Source organism: Melozone crissalis, unplaced genomic scaffold (genome assembly GCF_028551555.1).
Source record: "Melozone crissalis strain CALT ecotype California unplaced genomic scaffold, PUWL_Pcris_2 ptg000016l_1, whole genome shotgun sequence".
Classification (NCBI taxonomy): domain Eukaryota; kingdom Metazoa; phylum Chordata; class Aves; order Passeriformes; family Passerellidae; genus Melozone; species Melozone crissalis.
In genome coordinates, this window is record NW_026535794.1 from 55,432,883 (window position 1) to 55,449,819 (window position 16,937).

At 37.0% G+C, this 16,937-nt stretch overlaps 1 protein-coding gene across 2 annotated transcripts in view; it reads left to right on the forward strand.

The window, feature by feature from the left end:
- Positions 1-16,937, forward strand: part of GOLGA4 (golgin A4) — a 71,185-nt gene that overhangs the window by 41,980 nt on the left and 12,268 nt on the right. For both annotated transcript variants that reach the window (XM_054273267.1, XM_054273265.1), the window contains exons 12-18: positions 742-920; positions 1,943-2,074; positions 4,533-4,688; positions 6,437-10,515; positions 11,208-11,329; positions 12,453-12,583; positions 14,762-14,875. In XM_054273267.1, coding sequence (XP_054129242.1) covers positions 742-920; positions 1,943-2,074; positions 4,533-4,688; positions 6,437-10,515; positions 11,208-11,329; positions 12,453-12,583; positions 14,762-14,875 — 4,913 coding nt within the window. The remainder of the gene's footprint in view (positions 1-741; positions 921-1,942; positions 2,075-4,532; positions 4,689-6,436; positions 10,516-11,207; positions 11,330-12,452; positions 12,584-14,761; positions 14,876-16,937) is intronic.

Below are 16,937 nucleotides of genomic sequence, written 5' to 3' on the forward strand. Positions count from 1 at the left end.
TGTTTCAGTGGATTTGTCCATCCTGAGCAAGAGTAAATAAATCTCAGCACTGCAGCTTGAGTGTTCTTTTGAAACAACTTACAGCTATTCAAGTTTTCTGGGAGCAAATCTTAACTTTTAATTTTTTTATTTTTACATTTTATTTGTGAAGTTAGAAGTGCCAGACAGTCAGCTACCACCCTGGTAGAAGTGTACATTAAATGTAAATAGAGAGACAATGAAATTAGCAAAGCCGTCTCTGTGGACTCTATGAAACATAGTTTAAAGAAACAATTCTCTAGGTTTTACAGTTTGAAATTACTCTTAGGTATATAAAGGGCCTGATATTATACGTTAGTGTTCTATTCAGGAGAAACTCTTCATGACCTGCTAATAACTGACTTGCATAGTAGTCATTCTTGGTTTGTTTCTGTCTGCTTGTTTTAGTGTGAATTACCTTTCTTGGTGCAGCTATTTTCCGCTTCTTCAAAGTTTATTCAGCAGGTATAGGCAGGAGAGGAGTGTTATAGTTCGTTCATTAATATAGCTTATGCTTTTTATAGTGATTTTAGGCAAAGAAATAGAAGCTACAGGATGTATTGGAAGAAATCCACATCTATTTGTCAGTTCTCTTTCCTTTCTAGAAAATAAACATGTGAATTCTAGGTTAATTCTTAAATTCATTCTTCTCTTTTTGTGAAATTCTTCTATCAAAATGTATAGATATTTCTCAATTATCATATACATTTTTTTTCTTCACAGCTTTTGAAGAGCTTGAGAAGGCTGTAAGTATTGCCCAAAAGACAGAGGAAGCCCGTAAAAAACTGCAAATAGAAATGGAAGAAAAAATTAAAGCAGTAGAAAAGGCAAGTGAAGAAGAGAGAGTAAATCTTCAGCGGGAACTAACCAGAGTGAAACAAGAGGTGGTTGAGATTATGAAGGTAAAAACTATTACAGTTAAGCCATTGTTGTGAAATACATCAGTATGACAGAACTCTGTTATAAAGCTTTTGCTAGTTAATAAAATCCATAAAAATTATTTTCTGTGATTAAAGATTTACTTAATGAAAAACCGAAAACTCTTCATAGATGTTTTTGCTTCAGCAATTTAAATCAGTTCATTAATGGCATGTAAAAAGAAATAGTATTATCCTTTGCTTCACAATATTTAATAAAATTGTTTATTAAAAGTATACTTGAGACTTTAAACAGAGACAAGAAGACATTAATGGCAGGAAACACACACATCTCCACAAGGATTTTGGGTTTTAATCAATTTTAGCTTTTAATCATTATCCTAGGTGAGTATGTGTAAATGTTTAAGAACTTGTTACCATATTGTTTGTGGGTTAAAAGTTTCTATAATTTGCTTTTTCTGGTGTATTTAGTTAGGAATTGCTGGAATACTTCACATGCCTTACAAAGCTGTAAATTTGAACACCCTTAAGTTACAGTTCTTGTAATGATATCCACAATGGTATTAATTTTTCTAAGAGAATGCACTGATGCTTTAAGGGGACCACTGACGTGCTTCACATTATTCTTAAATACAGCACATATATAGGTTGTAGATAGCTGTCTACACAGAGTATCACCACTTGACTTTCTGGCTCATAAAACAAGAATACTGAGAAAGCTACAAAAAAGTTCCTTTTCCAATGTGTTATCATGTTTGAACTGAAAACAGAAAGTTTGCCTTGGAGAAGAGTCTTCAGAAACAACTATGTGTCTTTAGTACAACTATGAAAGGCTTGAGAAGGAAGATGGATAACTTAAAGCTTGAAAATAAGAACTGTCAGGGCTTAATATTAAGCACTCTAAGTGATCATAACTTATTCAAAGGCAGCAAAGAGATGGTTCCGGTTTCTTCTGTCTGTCTGCACTATTTTCTGATTAAGAAAAAATAGAAAGTGTTTTGTTAGTTAATATTTTGAAATTAGTTTTTTCTGACTTTGATTCACAGAAATCTTCAGAGGAACGAGTTGCTGAACTAGAAAAAATCCATAAAAAAGAACTGGCTACCAAAGATCAGGAGTTAAATGAGAGATTACAGGCTCAAGAAAAGGTATTCCAGGAGAAGATGAAGGCAGCTCTCGTAAGTAAAACTAACACGCATAAAAAACCATTTCTCTAAGTGTGAGTTGGGATTAGAAGTCTTGAGTTGACGCTATTCCACAGTGAGAGTCCTCCTGTGCTTAAAGATAGGAGTGCTTTCCAAAAGTCAAATAGCACAGAGACATCAGGAACGTGAAAAGAAAGCAGCTGCAATGATGCAGACTGAGTAACTTTTAGTAGTTATAGTAATAACTTAGTAATGATAACTTAGCACTGTCAGTGCTCGGAAACAACTGTATCTTGTGGAAACTATTGATTTTTTTGAATTTTTTTAGACTTGATTTTTAATATCTTTCTGTGGATCATTGGCAGTCAGGCCCAGGAACTACAGTAAAAGAAATACAAAAAATGAGGCTGTTTGAAAAGTGTTTGTATAGTTATGTCTGGTTGTATTGTGTTATGTGAACAGGGTTAACTATTCATATTGTTTGGTATCAGAAAAAGTATTTTCTTAGAGATCAGACTGGGAAAAATTGTTGAAATTCTTTCTACTTTTTCATGAACTGTAATCCCCTATAGATAATAATGTAATTTTGCCTAAATAGTTGATATATATGAAACATGTATGTATATATATCATCTGTATATATCTGTTACAAATAACAGATTGGTTTTTGTGCCCCTCCATGATGGATAGGGAGTAGGACTGAGAGACTTTGACAGCCCGGTCCTGAGTATATTTTTCTACCTGTTTCAGAGGTTACTTCCTTAATTGTAAGAAACAAGTTTAAAAATATCTTAGCAGTGGAATCAAGTGAGAACAGACTTTATTCCTGTCTTGGTTTACAAGACAGATCTCTGCTAGGGGAGGCAGAAAAAGCCTCCCTTGGAATGGAGAATGTAAACCCCCTCCCTCCAAATTTTTAAATTGTGAAATTAAGGGGCTGTCAGGCAAAGATATGGCTAGAGGAATAACAGTTCTTTACTGCTGTGTGTAATAAAGCAAACAAACATGAACAACTTTGGCATAAACAACAAACAGAACCAGGGACCCAGCGACAGCCTTTTGGCTGTGGCACTTCCCCCTTTGGTGCAGTTACAGCCACAGCCCTGCAAGGGCGCTGTTGGCTCCCAATGGGCAGGGCAGGTGCGATGATTCCCCGACGGCTGCAGGGGGCGCTGTGGCGCTGGCTCGGCGAGCAGATGGCAATGGCGGCTTCTGTCCGAAGATGGGAAGGAGTGGAAGAGAGGCCTTGCTTCACAAACCCTTGGGGCAGCCAGTTCCTGTGCCCCTAGCAGGACTCTCAGAATGCTGCAAGCTGGGCCGGCAGGGGGTGAGGGGCTCCCAGCAGGGCAGGGAGAGCTGAGCTCAGGATCCCGGGCACCTGAGCAGACAATGATAGGTGTCTTTTTTAGTGAGGTGGGTGTTAATAAGTTCAGTGGCTGTTCTCATGAGCAGAGACTCACGCCACAGTAGAAGTAGCAGCTCTGGGCCAGTCTCCGGTAGCAGCAGTGGAATTCTTTTCCCCAGAAGCAGTGGCTCTGACCGTCCTCCTCTAAAACTGAAACAGAGAGAGGGAGAGCTAGGAGCTGCACCCAGCCCCTTATCCCAGCCAGAATGAAAAAAAGCCTCCCAAAAAAACCAAAGGAGTTTCCCCCTCTCTACCATCAGTTCTTATTAGCTACTCAAAGGGAACAAAATTCCACAAATAACAAGGAGGGGACGGGCGGGGGGGGGGGAAGCCCAAACCAAAACCCAACCCCCAACAACTCCTCTCAGATGTTATTCTCAATTAATAGTGGTAAACAAACCAAAATGGAAGGCTTTATTACATTTATGTTTTTCATGCAAAGACAAGGGGTGTGACAAATGGCTACTCACTTTTAATAAATTTAGAAAGGTTTATTAAACTTTATCAAAAATACAACAGAAGACTGAATAGAGAAAATGTTATGGTGCCGGGAGCAAAGGATTTTCCCCACCCCGTGCTCACGCACACAATGGAGGTTTCGCCTTGTTTCGCCTTTTAACCCTTTAGCCCCTCCCAAAGTTCTGTCCATCAACCCCTTCTTCGCTGTCCAGTGGTGGAGATCTCTTCCTCAAATCCTGATTGGAGGTCAGGTGTTGCCATAGTGACAATCCAACCCTCCCAAATGTCCCAACCCCGGCTGTCCCTTGATAACAATGCAAGGGGGTAAAACATAACTATAAATCTAGAAAACTTTTCTTAACCTATATACATGATATTTGTCTGTTAATTGTGAGAGTCAATCCTCACATTACTCATCTATCACAAGGGGTTTCCAAGAAAAAAAAAGAAGTGATTTATTGCAATTATGTTTTCACAAACTGAATACAAACTCCATTTGTTTTTGTGCAGAAAGTAAAGGTGATTAGTGTATGACTCCTTTTAACTTGAAAATATCGTATCATAATGTTCTTGAAGGTGGGATGACTATATTTATAGTTTATTGTTTAGTTCTTCTTCTTCATGCAGGAAAAAAATCAGAGTGAGTGCTTAAAAGTCCTTCAAGAGCAAGAACAGCAAGAATCCCTAGCCTTAGAAGAATTAGAGCTGCAGAAGAAAGCCATACAGTCTGAGTGTGACAAGAAAGTTGAGAAAATGCATCAAGAGTTAGAGACTTGTAGAACTGTGAGTAAAGATTCTAAAAGACTAAGTATTTACAAGTATGTATTTAACTGTGACAAGTTTACAAATGGTGATTTGTTGTGGTTGGGTTGAGGAGTGAGGATGTTTGCCCAGTATTCGTAATTTTTTTAGTCGATCCTCCAAGTACAAAAATCTTGAGAGTGCACTAATTCTGACAGGTGTCCCACTTAGAGGGAGATTGCTGGTTGCAGCCTGTGGTCAAGGAGAGCTCAAAGGGCCCCATTTTGGACCGCTGTTTATGGGATCACTAGAGTGTGGGCTTTAGTCATGTTATAAATGATCAAATCGATAGCCATATTTATGAAAAATTTTACAACGATTTATTGGGTCAATTACAAAAATAGAATTTCGAGCACCCAGCACAATCAAGACAGCATCAGTCCTGGGTAGGGGCACTGGGTGAGACCAGAGGTTCCTCCGACAGAGTGACGGCTTCCCCTCAAAGGTTCACACTGAGTGTTTTCAGCATCCAGTTTATATACAGTTTATTCTGCCTGAGGCAAAGATGACCACATCTTTCCATTCACTTCTTCGAATGCAAATCTATTTCTATACATATGTTGAAATAGACAAAGACGGTCCTTGTCTGAATCTAGTGAAATTCCTGGGACACAGCAATTAATCACGGGCCAGGAAGGCCCTGATGTTATCTCCCAGGTGCAGGAGACAACAAAATGATTGTTGATGGTCCAGGAAGGTCCCATTCAGAAGTTAAACAGGCCTGATGCTATCTTGAGCTGCCAAGAATTAGTTACAATCTGAATAAAACTCTGTTCCTGACTGGGAGGGTTTAAAACATAATTTCTACAATATTTTATACCCACACATATCTATTTATACAGCATGAATTAATTCCATTACATATCACAGTCATAACAATGTTTCATCGTGGTCACAGTTGTGTTGGCACTTTCTTTGAAAGTGTGAGAACAGGGATGTTATGCCATTCAGGCAAGAAAACTAGTTTATAGTGCAGTTTGTAAGGAAAACTCGAACTTGTTAGACAGCAGCAATTCCTGGGAATAGACAGGGTTTTTGATAAGCTTGGGAAAAGCTGAGTCCAGATACTGTTTTTTCAAGGCCGAGGCCTAATGAGCATTTCTCAGATGTCAGTGCAGCCTGAGAGGAGGGGGGAGTGCATCACCACAGTAAACAAAAAGATTTGCTTAAATTTTTACAGTGTCCTTTGCTTTATGTAATGAGTAAGACTTTATTTTCTGCTAATGCAAGATTGTACATTATTCCACCCCTCCCAGATATTTGTTTCAAAGTTTTGCCTAAAGAAACAGTAAAGTTTTACAGCAGCATTTCCATGGGAGGTAGAATTATGATAAATCAGTAGGCACATACAAAATATCATGAAGTTATTGTAAATTCCCTATATTTTTCATCCTATATGTTGGTACTTTAGTTTAGGAAGAATATGTGAACATACTTCTCATAAGTGTCACTACTTACTTTATTTGAATTAATTACATTATTTTCAGGTTTTTGTGTGTATTTTCACTGCAGTGAGATAGCAAGTTTTTTATTAATTAGCTATCTCTCCATAAAGGAAGCAAAAGTGAGAACATACCAGATGAACTAAAGGCTTATTAAAGAAGTTGACATTCACTAAAAATAATGGAATAACTAGCCTGTAGTTATGTAAACCTGGTAAGATTTTTTAAAAATTAATCAAATTTTTACTTTTTGAATATTCATATTCTTTTAAAACTGTATTCTAACAGAGGATTCTTGAACTGGAAAGTTCTCTTGCAAAGTACTTGCAAGATGACAGAAAGCAATCAGAGGAATTAAATACTGTCATAGAGTCTGAAAAAACCCAGCACAGTAAGGAAATCAACGATATGGTTGAAAAACACAATAAAGAACTGGAGAATGTGAAACAGCAGCAAGAAAAGCTTTGGACAGAAAAACTTGAAATTTTAAAGCAACAGCAAATAACCGAAATAGAAAAAATAAGAGAGAAACAACAAGAAGAGATACAAACCATTTTGAAAGAGAAAGAAACAATTTTCTGTGCGCACATAGAAGAGATGAATGAAAAAACATTAGAAAAACTAGATGTGAAACAAACAGAATTAGAGGCACTGTCTTCTGAGCTCTCAGAAGCACTAAAAATACGTCATGATTTAGAGCAAGAGCTCTCCGAATTAAATAGTAAAGTGTGTGAAGCTAAGCAAGAATTGAAAGGAAAGTTGGAGGAAGAGAGGAAATGGCACAATGAAGTGATTGAAACAATGGTAAAAGAGCATGAAATGTCTATTCAAGGTGTTGAGAAGGTACTCAAAGAGGAACTCAACAAGCTCAAACAATCCCTGGAGGAGAAGGACAGACATTTGGAGGAGTTAAAAGCACATGAACAGAAAATGAAGGAATCTGCAGAAAGATCTGAAGCTGAGCTTGTCCAAGTGTCTGCAAAGCTAGAGGAGCAAAGAAGTGAAAATATACAGAAAGTAACCACTCTAACACAGCAGTATGAATGTCAACTGAAGGACCTAGAAAGAAAGGCTGATGAGATGAAGAGAAGTCTGACTGAGAAGGAAAATGAAATAGAGCACATGAAGAAGTTACAGAACAAGCAAGTGGAAGAGCTTGAACAGAAACTGTTAGCTGCAGAGGAGAGAATTAGTGCTTTACAAGGAGAGTATGAAAGTAAACTTAAATGTCAGGAGAAGAAAGTGGAGAAAATAAAACAGAAGTCAAAAGATATGCAGGAAACTTTCAAAAATAAACTTGCTGAGCAGGAAGCTAAACTAAAAAAGGAGCTTGAAAACAAGCAGTTGGAATTCAGTCAGAAAGAGAGTGAATTCAATACTAAAATTTTGGAAATGGCACATGCCAGCTCGTCTGGAATCAATGATGCTGTGTCAAAACTGGAATCTAATCAAAAAGAGCAACTAGACAGTCTTGCCGAGGCCCACATAAAGAAATTGGAAGAAGTAACCCAAAGCTGGGAAAAGAAATTTAATCAGCAGATTGAAGAGCTCAAGGAACAACATGCTATGGAACTGCAAGTGAAAGAGCAGGAAGTTGGAGACCTGAAACAGAAGCTTTTCACCTTCAGTGCTGAAAAGGAGGACTCCAGAACAGAAATAATCCAACTGAAGGAAGAACGAGTGAAAAGGGAGGAATGCCTGAAGGAGTTGCAAGAACAGCTAAGGCAGTCAGTGGCTAAGGTGGGTGCTTTGTCAGATAAGGAAAGTGACATGAAGACACAGTTGGAAAAAATGGAAAGTGATCTTAAACAGTCCCTGAAACAGCAGACAGGACTTCAGGAACAACTCAGTAAACAGAAAGCCGTTGAAGAGAAGGACAAAGCCACAATTACTGAGCTGGCTGATACAGTGAGAACCCTTGAAGAAAAACTCCAAACTGTGCAGTCTTCTCAGTATAAAGATCATGAAAATTATGACAAAAAAATAGAGTCAATTCGGCTAAAAGAAACTGAGTTTAAAAGGTTGTCAGGAGAACTTACAGCCCAGTTAGATGCTTGGAAGAATGCTGAAGCTTCATTGCAAACTAAAGGCAATGAATTAATTGAAAGATGTAGTGAAAAAATTGGCATAATAACATGTAAAATTGCAGACTGTGAGCGCCAAACTGCAAAGATTAAAGAAGCAATATTAATCAAAACAAGTAAGATAACTGAACTAGAAGCTCAGCTTAGGGAAATAACAGAGCGTCATTCTGCTGCTACAACTTCTTTGCAAGAGTCAATTCAAGAACTGCAGAAGAAAGACAATTTAATTATGTCTATGAGAGCTGACATTGCAGGACTTGAAGCAGAAAATAAACAATTGCAAAAAGAGGGAGGACATCAGCAGCAAGCAGCATCAGAGAAAGAAACTTGCATAACACAGCTGAGGAAAGAGTTATCTGAAAATATCAATGCTGTCACATCAATGAGGGAAGAACTCCAGGAAAAACAATCTGAAGTGTCTGCTCTCAACAAAACAGTTACTGACCTTAATGTTAGACTTGAAAGCACAGTAAGTTTAACAGAGAAGGAAGCAGCCATATCTCTGTTAAGCAAACAACATCAAGAGGATCGGTTGCAGTTGTTAAATCAAGTGGAAGAGTTATCATCCAGAGTTGAGATGCTGAGTCAAGAAAAAGCATCAGCTCTTGATCAGATAGATCATTGCACAGCCCAGTTGTCAGAGTGGAAGATGAAAGCACAAACCAAGTTTACACAAAATCATGACACTATCAAAGATTTGCAGAGCAAACTTGAATTAAGCAATACTGAAGCCAGTAAGAAAGATGAAGAGCTAAATAAACTGAAGGAACAGCTGGCTAAACAAAGCAGGAATCTTGATAGTTTAAAAAGTGAATTGGAACAAAAGCAAAACAGGAGGGAAAAGGAAGAAAGTGAGTTAACCTCAAAGTTAAAAAAACAAGCAGCAAAAATTGCTGAACTAGAAAAAGACATTGCTCAGAGAACCTTAGAAAATGATTCCTTGATGGAGGAACTTAAAAAGTGTAATGAACAAAAAAACACAGAAAAACAAGAAATAGCTTGCCAGCTCCATCAGGCAGAGAAGGTGGCTTTTGAAAAGGAGAATAGATTTAAGAAAGCTGAAGAAAAAGTGCTTAATCTTGAGAAGCAAATAGATTCACTGAAAGCTGATTTTGAAGCAAAGGAGAAAGAATTTGATCAAATGAAGTCAGTGATACTTAAAAGGAAAGAGGAAGAACTGAAAGAATTAGAAGAGAGACTGAATGCAGAGAACAGCACTAAGCTGGCTGATCTGAAAAAGAAGGCAGAGCAAAAAATAGGTTCTATTAGAAAGCAGTTACTGTCTCAGATGGAAGAAAAGGAACAGCAATTTAAGCAAGATAGGGAAGATCAGTTAAGAAAGTTGGAGCAGAAGGTACAGGAGAGAGAAGCCAAAATTGAGTCCTTAGAAGAAAAACTTAAGTCAACAAGAGATTCCACAGAATTAGAGAAGGAGATGTTGGAAAAAGTAGAGAATGTAAAAGCTGCTGTAGAACAAGAAAAAAATAATTTACTTGAGAGTGTCCAACAGACATACAAAGAGAAAATGGAAGTGTTACAGAAGGACTTAACTGAAAAAGATGCATTATTACAGAAGTACGAGAAAGAACAACAAGAGAGTAATGACTGTCATCTAGAACTGCAAAATAAACACAAAGAACTCATTAAAAAACTAGAATGTGTTGAGAAGAGCCATCAGGAAGAGCAGGTTAGGACCAAAAGTCTGAGCAAAGAACTTGAGGAGCAAACCAAAAAATATTCATTGTTAGTGGATGAGCATGCTTGTTGTGGCAGTGTTTTAGCAAGCAGTAGGGAAGAATTGAAAGTTAAGGAACAAAAATATCTTGATATGGAGAATATAATTGGAGACTTACAGAAAAAAATGCAGGAAAAGGAGGCAGTTAGTCAGTCTTTAGAACAGAAGATAAAAGAGTTAGAAAATAATATAGTGAAGAAAAATGAAGTGCTTAAGATTGAGATGGAAGATATTACTTTAAGATATGAAGAAAAGGTAAAATGTCTTCAGCAGCAGTTGAGTGAAAAAAATGACAGTCTGAAAGCCTTTGAGGAAAATGCTGAAGAAAAGTCCAGATCTGTTTTGGAGCTGCAGAAGTTACTAGTGGATATGCAGAACCAGCAGAAGGACTTACAGACTAAACTGGAAGAGACTGAAGGGGAGAAACAGAAGCTACGCAAAGAGGTGAATAATCTTCAAAAAGACATACGTACTCTGCGAAAGGAACATCAGCAAGAGCTTGACGTAGTAAAGAAGGAGTCATTAGAGGAAATGGAGGAAAAAATCAGGTAAATTCTTTGTTCCTGTCTGTGTTACCACTTCTGTATTTTATCTTTAGCCGCTAAAACCTCAATAATACTTTTCTAAAGCTCAGTTTACAACAAGGAAATAATGACTGATGTTTTTCTTTAATTGTTCTAAATAGACTTAGAGAAACAGAAAGAAAACAGGCTTGACATTTGGCAGAGTAATACCGTTTCTGATCTGCTTCAGTGCTGGTGATTTTAAACATTGCTGAAGTATATAATTTAATTCTGTTTTTCTCAAACAGGAAATTAAGTTTATTAAAACTTAGTACTGAGAGCTTCATGTTCAGTTGATATCAATAGTTGTTCATACTGCACAAAATGCGGTGTACTGCTTAGCACTTTCAATAGTTTCTCAAGCAATTCTAAAAATTCCCTAAAATTCTTTTTATGGCATTATCTTTTCTTCCAGTTCTTCAACTTCCTCAGCAAAAACTGCATATCTTTGGAGGGGTTCAGTTCTGGGTTGTTTTTAAATGAAACACCTACACCTACCAGGTGAATTAGATAGGAGAGGAAGATAAAGCCTCTGTGAATCTCACAGAATTCATATAATTCAAAACTATTCTAAAATAGTTCTCAAGAAATTCTCAGATCTCTTGCCTTGCCTTGTGTTTTCACACCCTCTTTAAATGTTATATTTCCTTGCTGTATGTTTTGACCTTTTTTTACAGATGTGAACAAGAAGACATTGAGTTAAAGCACAACTCCACCTTAAAGCAGTTAATAAGAGAATTCAATACTCAGCTGGCTCAAAAAGAGAGAGAATTGGAAACAGCAGTAAAAGAGACAATCAGTAAGTTCAATGTTAATATAACTGTAATCAATAGTCAGAGAACTGAATCTTCAGTTATTGCTGTTTTGGGGGAGGGATTTACCTGTGCCTGTGATAAACACATGTTTTCTGAATGTCTAGAGAACTTAGGGAAATAACTTGTCTTGCTCAGGAAATAACATAAATATTAATTATAGTACAATTAGGAAAATGCATATGTAGCTGTTCTGCAGGATGGATCTTTGGTCTAGCACTCTTTACATCTGCCATGGCATGATAGCCATAGGTACCTATCTTTCTGTCATATGTATAAAAGAAAAGAAAATGAGAGTAAAATTTTGAAGATGAAAGTGCATTGGTAAGTTTCCATTGCAGTACTACATTATCTCCAGTAGTAAAAACTTCAACATTCCAGTGATGAATATATGACACTTGGAGAGAAACTTACTCAGCCTTTAGAGAAACTTAGATCCATGTGAGAATCAGAATTGTGTTTTCTTAGCTGGATCTTGCAGACTTCATTCACTAACTGCTAACAGGTACCAGCTGGGTATGATGTCTGATTGTAACACAATGGGATTATAGCTAGAGTTCAACAGATTTTGTCTTCTCAGTCTTTTGCCACCATAGTGTAACTTGGAGATTAGCAAAGTGAGAAAAAGGTGTGGTTTGATTCCAGTTACTAGAAGTACACCTACAAGTGAGGAGTTTCTGAAGATTGTGAAAGCTTCAGTTACATCTCTAGATAGAATAGGAGATAAAATTAGTTAATAGATATTGGTTGTCATCTTCTAGAAACTAGTTCCATCACCAGATAGAAAAAATTGCTCCAGGTTCCAAACTGCAAACAACAAATTTCGTACATGTTAGGATCAAGGGACATAATAGTAACTGATAGTGTGGAAAAATGAATTTTCCTGGCAAATTTTCCTTATAGTTACTTTAAAGCATTTTTTAAATGTAGTAAATCCTACACTTACTTTTCCAGAATAAGTGTATCATTATAATTTGTATTCCTGAGATGTTTGAATAGAACTAAATTTTCATCAGCAGTTCTGGACTTGTTATCAGTTATGACATAATTAAAAAAAAAACCAAAACCAAAACCATGCTTTTTTTAATACTACCTAACTTTCTTTTGTAGGTAAAGCCCAGGAGGTAGAAAATGAATTGATAGAAAATCATCACATAGAGACAACACAGTTGCATAAAAAAATTGTTGAAAAAGATGATGATCTAAGAAGAACTGTGAAAAAATATGAAGAAATCCTTGAGGTACCTTTTTGAAAAGTGATGACTACGTAAATTTCAAAATTGCTCTTTTTCGGTTGCATATCTAGATTGAAAAATTGTAGTTCTTTCTCGTAAAGGTCTTACTGCTAGAATTACACTTGATATGTCTGGTGACCCAGCTTGCAATTAAAATATTTGTTTCTGTAATTTATGGGCATGAAAGCACATCAGAAATTAGCGCTAACTTTGATCATTCAATAAAAATTAGATGGCTAAGTCCTTATCTCTTTAAGCAGTTTGTGTACCAGACTGAGAAAACTGAGTGACATTTAAGCTTTTAGTAGAATTGTGGTGGTGGTGGTGCATTGTTTTTTATAAATACAGTGTTTATGGAGCAGTCTCACTCTCTATTGCCTTCCTCTGATGCTCTGCTGAGATTGATGCCATAGCCCTTAAAGTAAGGTTCTGTTCCGTGCAGAGTGCAGTGTGTTTGCATAGCTTTTGCTAGTAAAGATTTATTTTTTTTGCTTGTAATTAACAGTTTTTCTGCATGATACTTGCAGATAGACATACTTATTCTCTAATAGCATTTCAACCAGAAGTTACCAGCGAATTTCAGTTTAAGTATACTTCACCAAAGGTGCCTCTTATTTTAGCCAAGTAAATTTTCTCAGTCCTGCCTGTACGTGTCAAAAACACTAAATGATTTTCAGTGCTAGACTGTACATCATATTAGAATGCAGGCTGAAACTTTGTTAATCTTAGTCCTCTTTGCACAAATAATGTAATAAAAGAGACAAAAAAGTAAAAAAAAAATCTGCAAAAGCCAAAACAACAACCATCACTATCCCTTAATATGCCAGGTATTGAGGATTTCTAAACTGGGGAGTATAACCTTCTATAAAAAAGAATAAAGTTTCTTAGAAATTATTAATTGTTGATGCATTTCTGAGGACATAGAAAAATCATGGGAGTGAATAGAAGTTAACATTGTTTGGAGGTCATGATGTTTGAGCAAGGTTTTCCTTGAGCATGGATATTTTTTAAACTTTGAGGCTGTAAAAATTGCTCAGATACTGCATTGTACCTATTATTTGTGGTAGATTAGCTTAATTTCTTTTTGGTGATGCATTCTGGACTGAGGGACTGCATGGGAAAGGTGTTTTATTCTTAACTCATGTGCAAGGAACGCCTTAAAAATTGATCTTAGATGGAAGTATTTATTGTATTAGTAATAGCGTACCGTCTTTTAAGCCTAGATCGGCTTTCTAGTCCTACACTTGCTTTTCCAGAGAATATTCTTTATCATTATAATTTATACTCCTGACATTTTTAAATAGAACAAAATTTCCATCAGCAGTTCTGGACTTGTTATCAGTTAATTAATTGTACTAATTTGACTTGAGGTACTACTGTGTTAGTAGAGCCATCAACTGACTGACTGTCGTGTACGGTTAGCATGAGTGAAACTAGAGTTTTAGTTTTGTTCAGCAATGGAGATACGCACTAGGACTTGGAGTGCTGTTTTATAAGGTCCCTAACATATTCTCTCACAAAAAGGCCAAAGAGGACACAAGTTTTAAAAATACTTGTTTTTGCAAAATGCCATATAGATGGATTAACTTCCTAGGATTTAGGTCATTGTATTTTTCTCCTATACAGGAAGAGTTAATTTCCTCCCTACCATTCTTGTTACTGCTTCTTTCCTCTACAGTGAATACTGCCTTTCAGACCCTTGAGAATGGGAAATTGTTGGTCATTGTTTTGGAAAATGTGCTTAAAACTGCTTTCATAGCATCTTTGTGAGAGTGGCTGAGGAAAAGATTTAGGTCCTTGTCGCTTTCATAATATAGAAATTAATTTTGTGTTGTCATCTACTCCTTCCTTGAAGGTAATGACCTTCATGCACTTTCTGGATTATACTCAAATACTGTTTTAATGCCCAAGAGAAATAGATATTTTTTGGAATTTAAAGAATGTAACTGTAATCCTAACTATGTAATCTTTATTGTTGGAGGCCTACAAAATCTTCTTAAGCACGAATTATTTTTCTTGGTCTTTTCTGTAGGAGTCTGGTGTAACTAGCTTTTACACAAATATCAAGCATATCCTTTCTGTGTATAGTATAACGTTTGTTGATTGTTTTATGTTCACCATAGTTAAAGTTTTGAATAGTTAAATGATTCATTGTATAAGTAATTTTTTGCTTGTATTTTGAAGTCTCGTGAAGAAGAGATGACAGCAAAAGTTCATGAGTTGCAAGCACAGCTGGAAGACTTGCAGAAGGAATACAAACAAAGGATTGCAGCAGAGGAACATTGCAACAGTGAAAAAGTGAGCTGGCACTGACATTTGTTTTATATCTCTAAGTGTGAAATTCTTGGTCCATTGGAAATTCTGTCGTTTATTCCTAATTAGACTTTATTTATGTATCTGGCCTTCACTTTCCCATACAAAATGAATCTCTTTAGAAACTGCAATATTTGGTACAACCTTTTTGATTGGTATGTTGAAAAGTCCAGTTCTGTTGTTATTATTAAGGTTGAGTTTTTTTGTCCTCTACATGTGTTTATGTTGGTTTTACTGGAAGCCCTTTAGAAGGAAAGAAAATCCCATTAAGTCATTCTTGGAGTGATTTTTTAAAAATTCACATTTCAGAGGTGCCTGAAGTATTGCCTTGAATATATCAATTACGGATATAGAGGCCTTCATTGAAAGAAGATTGCCTTCATTCTTTTGTCTTTCCGAGATTACATTTTAATTTGAGGAATTCTTTGGTGAAAATACTACTAGCTGTTATACTGAGGAGAGAAAAAGTGTACAAGTTGTTGAGTGATTGATGAGAATTCATATTGACCTTACTTTTAATATTTTCATTTTTACAACAGGTAGCCCTGGGGAGAGTAAATTTGTATATTTGACATTAGAAACCGAAAGTACAAATTATCTCACTGACGTAGTGTTTGTTACTTCTGCCTTGCACTTGCTTACAAAACCCTTTATATTACTTTTCCATGGTATGAGTTTTTTTCATAATAGGAAAAGCAGAAATCTTAGACTGCCTTGTAACCCTTGTTCACCTACTGATAGTCTTACATAATCTTATTATCTAGAGGAAGATTCTTAAAGAGACTCCTAACTTCTAAAACATGATGAAAAGTCTGAAGAGTATACTTATTCTTTAGGACTTCTTTGTTAACTGTTTCACTCCTAGTTTGTTATAGCAGTCTGCTATAAATATAGGGAGTCATTAAATATTGTATTATACATTCATCTTATGGATTAATGATATGACATTATATCAAATTTATGCACTGGCAGTGGTATTTCATGTATTCAGCTCAGAAGCAATGCACCCAACAAGGAGTAAATCACCAGGAGGCCTCCTCCATGGATGAATGGGAGCTGCTGGACCTGCTGGGCAAACTCAGAATAAAAAAAGAAAAGCAGCTTTTAGGAAGTGGAAATGAAGACAGGTGGCCTGACAGTAATACAGGGAAATTGTATGGGAAGCTAGGGAAGCCAAAGCCCAGTTAGAATTGTTGTAGCCAGGGAAAGTAAGGCAAACAGGAAGGGCTTCTATATGTACGTTGTAGACAAAAGAAAGACTAGGGATAATGTGGGCCCTCTTTGTAAGAAAATGGGCAACCTGGCTACCCTGGACAAAGAGTAGGCTGGGGTTCTCAACAGCTTCTGTGCCTCTGTCTTCCATGGCAAGACTAAATGCAAAGCATTTCACTCTTCTGCATGACATCCTTGTCTGCAGATTGGAGAGACAGGGATTTGATGGATGGACCATCATCTGGATACACTGGCTGGGTAGCCACATGCACATGGTTTGGGTTAATGGCTCATTGTCCACATGGACACCAGTTACATGGAGAGGTTGCATCAGTGGTAAACAGAGTAGGATAATCACCTCTTTTGACTGATGATGCTGTGTTTGATGCAGTCATGGGGTCAGTATTAGCTGGGGGTGATACTATTCAGTATCTTTGTCAGTGACAGACAGTGAAACCTGTCAGTGCTGACTGCACCCTCAGCAAATTTGTTGAAAACACCAAGCTCTGTGGTCGTGCGGTCAACGCGATGGAGGGAAAGGGTAATACCATCCTGAGCAATCTCAATAGGCTTGAGGTGTGGGCTGAAGCAAACCTCATGAAGTTCCACATAGCAAGGTGCAAGGTCCTGCACCTGGGTCACTGCAATCCCAGACACACCAATGGCTTGGGCAGAGAAATGATTGAGAGCAACCCTGGTAAGAAAGACCTGGGGCTGACAGGTGATGAAAAACTCAACATGAGCCATCTATGTGTGCTCACAGCTCAGAAGGACAATCAAGTCCTGGGCTGCATCACAAGGAGCATGGCCCTTGGAGTACTGTGAACAATTCTAG